General features: G+C 53.9%; 1 protein-coding gene across 1 annotated transcript in view; it reads right to left on the reverse strand.

Annotated features, from left to right (window-relative positions):
• Positions 1-564: 564 nt before the first annotated feature.
• The window catches only part of MVB12B (multivesicular body subunit 12B), a gene marked incomplete at both ends in the record, with an annotated part of 73,675 nt that continues 61,851 nt past the window's right edge, over positions 565-12,388 (reverse strand). Inside the window, 2 exons of the mRNA XM_080709362.1 lie at positions 565-687; positions 4,341-4,474. Of these exons, the coding sequence (XP_080565488.1) occupies positions 565-687; positions 4,341-4,474 (257 nt within the window). The remainder of the gene's footprint in view (positions 688-4,340; positions 4,475-12,388) is intronic.

Genomic DNA, 12,388 nt, shown 5'->3' on the forward strand with positions numbered 1-12,388 from the left:
GGGCAGGTCTTCAAATAAGTTGTTATTGCAAGTGGAGAGGAATGCTCCAGTCCTGTGGCTGCCCTGCACAGGCACACCTGCGGAGCTGTGAGCCTTTTCCAATAGAAAGCCAGGTTTAAGGTGCATATTCTGTTGTTTGAAGAGCCCTTAGCATATGCCCAAGATACAGAATGGCCTTTACAGTCTAATGCACAGATTTTTTTTTTTTTTTGGTGGTACTGGGGATAGAACCCAGGGGCATTCAACCTCCGAGCTACACCCCCAGCCCTATTTTTAAATCTTTACTTTGAAACAGAGTCTCACTAAGTTGTGGAGGGCCAGCTAAGGCTGGCTGCGAACCTGCGATCCTCCTGCCTCGGCCTCCCAAGTACTGGGATTACAAGTATGCACTACCACTCCCGGCTCTAATGCACAGACTTCTAACTAAAACCATCCTCCAAAGGCACAATTTGAGCTTCTACAAGAATCCAGCTATATTCTGCACTCTTTCAGCAGACACTAAGGGGACATTCTCTACATGTCATGCAGAAGGACCCGAGACTCCACGAGGAGCTAGCGGCGGTCTCACCTGGGAAGGTTGGGGGCGGGGGTGGAAGCGGCAGAGGACTGCGAGGGCGTGGTGGGCTGAGAAGAGTCGTGATTCCGTGGCACTCTGCCCATTCGGTACCAGATCCCCATGCTGTTCAGCTCCCTGCAGGAGGAAAGAGAAGCCTTCATGGTTCCAGCGAGCTTGGAGCACCAGCCTGAACCGCAAAGCAGTGAGAGATGGAGAGGTGGGCCGACAGACACCTATGCCCAGCTTTTAGCCATGAGAGGGAGGATCCCACAGCTGAGTGTTACCTGCAGACGGTCCCCTGCACTGCAAAAACATGTGCCCACACCACCACACCCAAGAGCGCACGCAGCCCGGGTGTGGCTTCCTGGCACTCAGGCTCAGCCTCCACGGCCCACCCCACAGCACGCAGTCGTCAGGAGGCAGGCACACTGCCCCACAGAACTGCGTCTTTGGGACCAGAAGGAAAGGGAACAGCATCTCATCAAAAAACAAAACAAAAGAAAGAAACATTCTGTGGATACTTCCAGTAGGCTTCCCAGTAGAGCCAGGAGCTATTCTAAACCTCAGCTCTGTCTCACTAGAGAAATGACTCCCACCAGCTGCGCTGATTTCCCCACACCTGGGCCTCGGCTCCCGTGGCTAATTTGAGGATGCCTTCTCAAATGCCAGGCCTCTGCCTCCCGTGGACGGCCCCAAGCCCTTGTGAAGCCACAGGGGAAACGGTGCATTTTCTGGGTACTGGGGCATTCTACCTCTGAGCTACACCACAGCCCTTTTCATTTCATTTTGAAACAGGGTCTTGCTAAGTGACTGCAGCTGGCCGTGAACGTGAAATATACCTGTCTTAGCTTCCCAAGTACTGGGATTACCGGAGTACGCCATGAAATGTGGCTTTTTTTTTTTTTTAAATAACAACCGGCCAGGCTTGGTGGCGCACGCTTGTAATCCCCGCACTTGGGAGGCGGAGACAGGATGTGCAGGTTCGAAGCCAGCCTCACTGACTTAAGAGACCCTGTTTCCAAATAAAAATATAAAAAATAGGTGTCTGGGAGTGTAGCCCGGAGGTAGAAGGGTTTCCAGGACCCCCCCACACACACACACAAAAAAAAAAAACTTAAAAAATTCATTGAATCTTCAGTGATGTACAAAATTTTTTGTTTTTTCCTGTACTTTATTTAGTACTTTCCTTGGTGTGTTGTAATTGTACATCAGAGAAGTTCAAAGTCACAAACGTGCACACAGGTCTTGGTGTTTTCCTTCGGGTCCCTCCCTAACACCACCCCTCCCCAGGTGGACTCTCACGAGTTCCAGTTCTTCCTTTGCCCCTCCCTACTCCCCCCAACACCCTCCACTCTTCTAATGTCTTATCCCTCAATGATCTAAAAACCCCTTTGTTAGCCGGGCGTGGTGGTGCAAGCTTGTAATCCCCACGCTTGGGAGGCAGAGGCAGGAGGATCGCGCAGGTTTGAGGCTTAAGAGACCCTGTTTCCAAATAAAATATAAAATAGGTCTGGGAGTGTGGCCTGGAGGTAGAAGGCCCCTGGGTTCTATCCCCAGAACCGCAAAAACAAAACAAAACAAATAAAAACCCCTTTGTTAAACCGGCATGGTGGCACATGCATGTAATCCCAGTGCTTGGGAGGCTGAGACAGGAGGATCGCAGGTTTGAAGCCAGCTTCAGCTACTTAGTGCATTCATGATTGCGTGCATTCTGGGGCCAGAGCCCAGAGCAGGTGTGCTACACCTGTGCTCTGCCACTGTCTGCACCCAGCTCCAGTCTCTCCCGAGAGCCACAAAGTCTTGATTCAGACTCTGCATCCACAGCTGGAGTCTGGAGAGGCCGCACTGCACAAGGTGAACTGAACGTCTCCCTCTGTGACAGCCGCTCCCCAGGCTCCCGCACTGGGCACGTCTCGCCGCGACCCAGTGTCTGGGATACCAGCAAGGCCCTGGCTTGGAGAGTAAAAGGCAGCTCTGGGCTCAGCTGAAACCTCAGAAGCCAGAGTACAAACCGGGTCCAGGGGCTGCCTCGGAAGCCAGGTGGGGCCGCATCCTGGCTGCCCACGGTGATGAGGCAGGTGACCGGCCAAGGGGCCAGAAGTCACCTACCACGCCGATCCAGGGAGACCCAGGTTCCCACTCACTGAGTGCAGCAAACATCTCTCTCTCCCTGGACCGGCAGCCCTGCTCACGTCCTCCCTCCCAGCCTTTCTCCTTCCTTCCCTACTCTGGGGGAGCAGTCACCTCCTCACTGTCCACCCCCGAGCTCCTATGAAGCTGATCTTGTCTTACTTCCAACTCAGCCTGGTCAATCAGAGAATGATATTTTTCAGAAAACCAGGTGACAGGTCTGCCAGCGCCTGACCCTAGTTAGATCAGTCAAGGCCAAAAGACTGGATTCTAGAACGTCCGGTGCGCTGCCAGGAACGCGGACTTGCTCTTGGCCTCTGGCCTTAAGCCTGGGGCAAAGGACTGCACTTCCCAGGAGAGAAGGGTGTCAGGTGCATCCACCAGGGTATCCAGGCAGGGAGGGAGCCTGGCAAACTCGGTGCTGAGTTCCAGACGCCCTCACGGCCGCCGGAAGCCACTGCCCTGAACCCGTGTCGCCTGGGCTAAAGGGAAGCACTTCCTTCTTTGTGCTTAAGCCAGCCCGCGTGGGATTTCCTGTCGTTTACGATCAAAAGGGCCCCAAGTGAAATCCTGACATTTCTTTATTCCTAGTGCTCATGGAGCCACTGCGGGGCCAGACCTGAGCTCTGTCCTGAGGCTGCGGGCGAGCAGGACAGAAATAGGCCGAGGCCTCAGGCGACCCAAGGCTGCCAGCAGACTCTCATGGAGCCGTGTAGTACGTGTCATTCTCCAGACGTGGGGCCCCCCGACGGCTATAGAACCCAGACAGCCCCACTTCCTGGAGGCTCTGCGGGCCGCCTCCCTCTCTGCCCCCGTCCCTCGGGCCACCCAAGGTGCTCTCTGACCCCAGGACCTGCCACGCTCGCTCCTGCCGTCGGACTCTCCCGCTCTGCCCAGCAGGCCCGGCCTCCTCCTCTTCATGACTCCACTCCTTCTGACACTGAGGCCCCTGCCCAGGGGTGGCTTCCTGCCCCAGGCCGCCACCGCATTACATTTTCTTCATCTTCTAACACAACCACAGCTGCTTTCCTGCGTGCTGTTTAGCCCCCTTAGAACCTGCGCTCCTTGGATGTGTGAGAGCGGGCTTAGCCTCAGTCTCTCCCACGTCTATCCCAGGGGTGCGAGGCAGGCGCGCCCCAGGCTGAAGCAGCAGCGTGGAAAGTGAAGGCCCAGCGGGGCCCAGAGGCACCGAGCGGGGCTCGGCATGTGCCTGGGGGGGACTGCACGGGACCTGGCCGCGAGGCCCTGGGATGCGGCCAACAGCAGGAAGCCAGGTGTGGGGGGACCAGCGCCCTTCCCAGGCCAGGAGTGACCAGCACCCCACCCCAGGCCAGGAGTGACCAGCGCCCTTCCCCAGGCCCCAGGAGTGACCAGTGCCCCACCCTAGGTCCTAGGAGTGACCAGTGCCCTTCCCAGGCCCCAGGAGTGACCAGCGCCCCACTCTAGGCCCTAGGAGTGACCAGTGCCCCACCCTAGGCCCCAGGAATGACCAGCGCCCCACCCTAGGCCCTAGGAGTGACCAGTGCCCTTCCCAGGCCCCAGGAGTGACCAGCGCCCTGCCCCAGGCCCCAGGAGTGGCCAGCGCCCTGCCCCAGGCCCCAGGAGTGACCCGAGACTGGCGGAAAGCAGCAGACGAGACCTGCGTGACCAACACTGACCCGATAAACGTGTACTGAGGTGGGGCCTGCTTGGTCCGGCCCATGATCCGAATGTCGCAGATGGCAGCCTCTGTTGAGTCCCGGGGGATGAATTTAATGCATAGCCTCTTCTTCCTGAAAGCCACCTCCTCTGCAGGAAAGGACACGGAGAAGGTATGAATTCCCTGGAGATGCCGCCTGTTCTAAAACCATTATCTTGTCACGTCCCCTGCGGCGGCAGAAGCCCACCCGACAGAAGGGCTGGGCCTCCCCCGCCTCCCCTGGGGCCGCAGTGGGCAGGCCCTGACAACCAGGGGCCACGCGTACGTCAGCCTGCTCCACACCCAGGGCCCGGCCCTGGGAAGGCTTCTGAAGGCCCCGGCCACACAGCGTAGACGCCCGCACACGGATGCTCTGAGTGTTCGTGCGTCCCACCACCCAGGCTTTTATTACAGAAGTCTTCAAACACACCTCAAGGTGGACGGAATCCACATGCGCCTGTCCCCGGTTTTGGCACTGCCCACAAGGGACAGGCTGCTTTCATCCCTCCCCTCCCCATCCTGTCCCCAGCACCAGCTCAGCAGGCATCTGACGCAGGACACCAGCACGCCCAGTCCTCCCTGGTGAGACCAACAGGAGTCCTTGACGTCACCCAGCACAGTGAGGTGCAGGCCTTCTCCGCGTCACAAACCGGTCGTCCCTCCCCGCACCGTTGGTCTGTGTGGACCTTGATCCAGGCCGTGTCCCTGCGTCGCGATCGCTGTTGGGTCTCTCTGCCCCATAGATTCCGTAAGGTCACAGGTGGGCTGGAGAAATCGGCCATGCCCCCACGTCCTGAGGAGTGACAGTGAAGGCCGGCTCGGGCTCCGGCGGATCTTGTTTCTTCTGTGTTGATTAGTGGAGTTCTCCTACATTTTAAAAAGTAGCGTTTCTTCACTGACTATTTGGTCCCCTGGAGCAGGTTTTGTGCAGAAGGCAGGAGATGCGGTTGGTTCCTCCTCTCAACCGTGGCATCTTAGCACAAGGAGTCGGTGCCCCTGCGCCCACCAGTACTGACCGATGAGGTGTTTCTGATGTCGTTCATTTATGCTCTTGAACACAGGTTTCGAACAATCTATGAGTCAGCTGGATTTGGGCTGAAATTCCAACCCTGCTATTTCCTGGCACTGTGACCTTGGGCCAGTACTTCAGGCCTCCAGCCTCAGTTTTGTCATCTGTAAAAGGGGGTGGTGAGACCCCACCCCATAGGGATGCTGGGTGGATGCAATGTGGTAACAGTGATAAATACTTGGCCAGAGCCTGGCCTGCAGTAAGTGCTCAATACAAACAGCCACAGGGACCTTACCATGAAAATCGCAAAATTACAAGTAAGTCTCTGGCGCATAACTAATGTCTGTGCTTACTGTTCACTTTTGAGACGGTCCAGTTCTGCGGCAGGACATATGCTCATTTACGGCACATTCGAACTGAGTAAATAAGGCGAAGGTCCCTCCTGCCCGTGGGTGCTATGGGGAAATAGAATCCATGGTATTGTTTGGTTGCTGTATTTTTGGGGACTGAGGAGGTATTTTCTTTTTTTAATTTTTTTTTTTTTTTTTTGGTGGTACTGGGGTTCCTGGAAGCCCTTCTACCTCCGGGCTACACTCCCAGACCTATTTTTATATTTTTATTTGGAAACAGGGTCTCTTTTTTTTTTTTAAGAACCAATAAATCTTTATTTATGAGATTTCAAATGTTTGGATTCCTTCAGGTATCAGTATCACCTTGGGATGTTCCATCTAAAGCTGATGCTGTAAATCTTGTCAAAACTGAAGAGATTTATCTCCAGGATACCTTTTCTTAAAAAATTGAGGATTAGTCCACAGTTGTCCCATCAGCTCCAAGTTTCAACTGGGCCTCTTTTCTTCCCACTTAAATTATGGATATTCTGACGACAACCTTGAAATTCCATCTGACATCTTTTGTATCTGGTCTCCTTGAGGAATGACTTTAAGATGACTTTAAGATCCTAGAAGTTGAACTTATGCAAAAGGCCCCTGCATCTACATGAAGTCCTTCTGTCAACCTATCAACAGCAGCCAGGAACAAAAGAAACAGAAAGCCTTATACCACACTTTTTAGGGTAGATGATCCGCTTGGGTCCTCATTTGCTGCTACCTTCTTTAAACAGAGTTCAAATCATATTCATTCCTATCACACTCAGGAATAGTGGAGATCTATGGAATACCAATACCTAAGATTAAAACGATATTATTACTACTTTCATGTGTTGCATACTTTTTAACTGTCTTGTAGTTCCTTCTCACAGACCTAATAAATAGTCCTGTGAGTAAAGCAAAACCACAGCATTACTCTATGAGGCGTTTCCAATGATGTGTGGGCTACGAGGGAAGCCTCATCGGGATAGACCTCAACGGAAACAGGGTCTCTTAAGTCAGCGTGGCTGGCTTCGAACCTGCGCGATCCTCCTGTCTCCGCCTCCCAAGTGCGGGGATTACAGGCGTGCGCCACCACGCCCGGCTAAGGAGGTATTTTCTTAAAGCGCCTGACTGAAAGTCCTGACTTCAAAATTTTGCAGGTGTACAAGCTGAGGGCTAGATTAGACCTATGAACTGTATTAATGTCCCAAGTCCAGACACCAAACGTTGTCCTAATGAGGCGGCAATGGTGGCCTGGGGGCAGGGGGTCCATAGCAACCCCCACCTTCAGATGATCAGCTTCAAAGATTTCAGCCTTTGGAAGTGTAAGAAGGTGGGCCCTTCCCTCGAGGAAACCCTGCTGTAGGTATCGCGCTTGCTCTGGCCGCGCCTCCGCTCCTCCATTTGCAGCGGGAGCAGGCTGAGGGCTGGAGCCACTCATTACACATGCTTAAGCAGGCCTAATTTTAAGTAAACATATTATACATAGTCAATAGAAATGTGTTCAGTCATGCTAATGAACACAGAGAATGTACACAGCACCTTACTAAAACAAACAGTCTTCCTGTTTTTAAGTGCTACACGGTCGCAACAAACTGTATTTTAAATTGATTACAGGAGTCCCAGGTTTTGGGGCTGACTTTATGAAGTCGGGGCCTTAGACACTCTCATTCGACACAGGACTGACCATCCCTTGTCCTCTGGGTAGTGCTTCCAGGGAATGGCCCTATGACTGGAAACAGAGGCTCCCCTTGACCCGCCCTCCTGTGCATGTAAGGCCCCTGATGGAGAGCCCGGGACCCGACTCAGAATCCTCGGATGTACAGCACCAATGCAGCCCCAGACACGTGGGCAGCTTCCCCACCAGGACCTCCCCCAGCCTCAAGCCCTGGGCCACACAGGACTCAGCCCTCGACCTCCTCATCCGACTGGCTCCACAGACCGAGAGGAAAATGCACAATGGGAGCCGGGCGTGGTGGTGCACGCTTGTAATCCCCGCACTTGGGAGGCTCAGACAGGAGGATCGTGCAGGTTCGAAGCCAGCCTCAGCTACTTAGGCTCTCAGCAACTTGGTGAGACCCTGTTTCTAAATAAAGTATAAAATAGGTCTGGGAGTGTAGCACGGAGGTAGAAAGCCCCTGGGTTTCACCCCCAGTACCACACACACACAGAAGCACAATGTGCAATCCCAAGCAGCTCTGCAGTCTATCAACACGGAGACACTGTAAGTCAATTGACTGTCAAAAACAAACACTATGAAAAGCACGGGGAGAAAGGGAGCCACCAATGTACGTCTACAATGCAACTTTAGTTTGTCAACACACTACATAAGCATAAGCAAAAGGAACAAGCAAACGCTTGTGGAAGTGTCCAGTCTTGCTAAAAGATAATGAAGTAAAAAGTAGATACGCCGGGCGTGGTGGTGCACGCTTGTAATCCCCGCGCTTGGGAGGCGGAGACAGGAGGATCGCGCAGGTTCGAAGCCAGCCGTGCTGGCGTAAGAGACCCTGTTTCAAAAATATAAAATAGGCCTGGGAGTGTAGCCCGGAGGAAGGAGGGCTTCCAGGAACCCCAGTACCACCAAAAAAAAAAAAAAAAAAAAAAGTAGATACAATTACAATAGCAAGCCCGGCGTGGTGGCGCACGCTTGTAATCCCCACGCTTGGGAGGCAGAGACAGGAGGATCGCGCAGGTTCAATGCCAGCCGCGCGCGTTGCCTTAGGAGACCCTGTTTCCAAATAAAAGTAATATAAAAACAGGTCTGGGAGTGTAGCCCAGAGGTAGAAGGGCTTCCAGGAACCCCAGTACCACACACAAAAAAAAAAAATAGTAAAACTAAATAAAATGAAAACCTGTGCCAGAGGCCCATGGACGGTAGGCATGTGCCTATATCCTTGGTGGGACTGGGAATTAGCATTTCTGGGTATCAACTGGGCAAGAGAGTGATGAGCCCTCATCGCCGAGGCCGGGGGCGGGTGCCTGGGGTGACCCAAGAACATGGTCTTGACCACAGGCACAGCGGCAGGAGGACACAGAACGGCCTTGAGGACACAGAACGGCCTTGATGCCAGCCTTGACAGCAGGCTCCCTCGCTCTGCACACGAGGAAGCCCCAGCTCAGGAGGGGAGGGGATTTACCCAGAGCCCCACAGTTTTAAGTGGCAGAGCCAAACGGAACGTTAGATATAAAACATTTTATAGTTAGATACAGAATGTCCCTAAAGAGCCCACATTTTAATGTTTGAAGCTGATGTCAATGAGTATGAGGCTTGTAATCCCAGAAGAGGACTTCCCTGGTGGCAGGGCGTGGCTGGGGGAGGCTTCCCTGGGGGTCGGCTCCTCCTCCCGGGCTCTCCCGCTTCCTGATGTGGGCCCACTTGGCCTCTCCCTCTCTGGGCTTCCGAGATCTGTGGTCCCTAGCCTCCGTGGACTGAACCCGAAACGTAAGAAAATAAATCTCCTTTCCTCTAAGTTATGTGGTCGGTCTTTTAGATCATCGCTGCCGGAAGGCTGACAGATGTCCTAGAATCCAGGGTCGTCACGCCACGTGGGCGGCAGGTGGATCCTTGGCTTGGCACCGCGTGGCTCACAATCGCCCACTTCTTCCCTCCTGCGGTGAGTGTGTGTGAAGCTCCTGTCCACGTGCCCCTGATACCCGCGGGGCCTGGAGAGCCGAGGAGCGCCAGCGGCCTCTGACGTGTGTCCCGTGGCGGGCGTGCTGACGCTCAGCCTGGAAGGACAGGCATGGGTGTTCTGGCACTGCAGGCAGGGGCACAGCAACCTGGATGCCTGGAGGAGGCACGGGAAGTGGCTGCAACTGCTTGAGGTCTGCGAGTCCAGGGATGTGCCCGCAGGGGCCGGGAACCCCCAGGACATGGCGATTCGTCCGAAGGAAATCACTCAGATCTTTATATATTCAAACTGATTGACAGATTCAACACCTTCCTCTTAAAATCCCAGCTGGCTTCTTTGCAGAAATTGACAAGCTAATCCCAATATTTGTGTGGAAAGTGGAGAGACCCAGAATAGCCAAAGTGATCCTGGAAAAGAGCAAGACTGGCAGCCGCAGGTCTGATTCAAGGCTGCAGTAATCCAGACTGTGTGGCACTCGCGGAAGGAAAGCTGAACAGACTGCTGGAAGAGAGCTCAGAGCCCAGAAATAAGACTTCCCACTGCGGCCAAGTGATACTCAACAAGGATGCGGAGACAGAAGAGTCTTTTCAACCGATGGTGCTGGGGCAACTGGATATGCATACGCAAGGCGATGAAGTTGGGCCCTCGCTCGCAAAAACGAGCTAAAGATGGATCAAAGACATAAGCGTTAGAGCTAAAACCGTAAAACTCTTAGAAGAAAACACTGGCCTAGAACTCAGCGGCCTTGGATTAGGCAGGGGTTCCTTGTATACGACACCAAACGTGCAACCAGAAAGGACATCAGCAAGAGGATCCCGGACAGAGCTGGAGTTCTGTGCTTCGGAGGACATCACCGAGAAGGTGAAAACAAAGACATCATCTTTGGAAGACATCACCGAGAAAGTGAAAACAAAACCCGCAGCGTGGGAGAAAACCTTTGTCATCCCACTGATAAGGGACTTCTATCAAAAATATATTAAAAGAGTATTACAACTCAATAATAAAAAAGACAACCTCATCACAAGGTGATCAAGAGATCAAAACAGACATTTCTCCAGGGGCGGTATGTAAATGGCCAGTAGCAAACGCAAATCAAAACAACAACGAGAGGCCACTGCACACACATTCCGATGGACAGAATCAAAAGGAAGGACAATAACAAGTGCTGGTAAAGACGTGGGGAGGCCAGAGCTCTCACCTGCCCTGGTGGGGCCGTGGGACGGGGCGGCTGCTCTGAAGAGTCGGCAGGTCCTCAAGCAACGAAGCACGGGACCCGGTGATCCACACGGCGGCACACGCCCAGGGGACTGCAAACACCCACGGGGAAGCCTGTACGGGAGCGTGCGCAGCAGCGCCGTTCACAAGAGCCCAGAGTGGAAACAACCCAAACAGCGGCCAGCCGAATGGGCAGCCCCAGCGGCACACTCCCACGGAGGGGATGTTATTTGGTGAGAAAAAGGAATGAAGTCCCGACTCGCTCTACAACACACACCAACCTCGAAAACACTGCTCAGTGAAAGCAGACAGAAGACACCAAGGCTTCCTACGGCTTCGTTCCACTCATAGGAAATGGGTACAGCAAGCAGATCTGTGCGGTCGCCGAGGGGCGGCAGGGCCCGGGGTGGGAGGGACGGGAGGCCACAGGACGGGAGCAACTGCTAATGGCTCTGGTTTTCATTGGTACAAAAAAAAAAAGTTCTGAAACTGCCTGCGCTAGTGGTTACATATGATTATCATGTTTTCTAAAAAAAAATCCCGAACTGCATACTTGAAGTGGGTGGATTGTATGGTATGTGAAGTATATCTTAATAACGTTGTTACAAAACACCCCTCTCCATAAATATATAAAATCCACCTGTACAAGGTGCCCCATACGTGCTCTCCTGGTGTGGCATGGTGGTGAGAAGTGGCTGGAGCGACTGTGTGTGTTCTAGCCCCCCCCCCACCTCTAGGCAGGTTGTAACTTTGCCTAAGTTCTTTAATCCCTAAGTAGTTACTGTGCCTCACCTTTCCTCGCCTGGGAAATGGGTATAGTGATACCCATTTCTAATGAGGGGTTTTCTGAGCATGAGAGGACATCGGGTAGGTAAGCCGTCTATCGGGGCGAGCGCACAGGAAAGATGTGACGAATACCAGCTCCTGTGAGGATGAGCTAACACGTGCAGCAGACAACCACGTGAAACCCAGTGTCTGAGAGCGGGGAGACCGTCAGGGAGACAAAAGCGGCTACGCTTGGTTCATTAAAACATCAGCTGCTGGCGTAGAGACGAAGTCTGATCTGCGGGAAATGGCGCAAGTGGTCCAGGACGGGGCCAACTAAGGAAACACAAGTGAGTCTGACAGAGAGAGATACAGGATTCCCAAAGCAGCCACGTGTCCTAGAGAAAGGCTCTGTGTTTGATTTTTATTCACTGCCTCGCTGTTGCGGATACCCCAAAGTTGCCAAATGAGAATTAAAAGTAATCGAGTGCTGGTGCTCCAGGATGGGGAAGCGCAGCATCTCGGGGCATCCAGCACGCTCAGCCACCCCGGCCCAGACCTGTAGGACCAGAAGCCCCGGCTCCCGGGCCGGGAGCAGCTCCTGATGCCTGGTGACTTGCTCCGCGCCCGCCACACAGGCCTCAAGGTGCTGGAGGTCAGAGCGCTGGGTCAGACCCGCCTCCGTGCGCTGACCCTTTCTGGTCTTCACTTTTCTTCGTTCTCCGCGAGCGCCATGAGGTGCCCTCCACCGCACTCGTGACCCCAGGGCATCCTTTTTCTTCCCCCTTTGCTTCCCGGTCTCCTGCCAATCTTATCTTGGGCAACGCCAGAGGACGAGGACCAGGGACCGCTGCCGCCGGGTCGTGCTCCATTCTGGAGCACGCTGATCCAGCGGGGGCGCCATCCTAGGAGGAAGGACCCTCTGCTCACTCAGAGGCGGCGACCCCGAGCACGCCGCAACCCCAGAGAGCCCAGGAGGGCTCATGTCAAAGGCAGCAGGCTTTGGCATGCAGGAAGGCCTCCTAGAATGTTTCC

Source organism: Muscardinus avellanarius (genome assembly GCF_963383645.1).
Source record: "Muscardinus avellanarius genome assembly, chromosome: 13".
Taxonomy (NCBI): Eukaryota; Metazoa; Chordata; class Mammalia; order Rodentia; family Gliridae; genus Muscardinus; species Muscardinus avellanarius.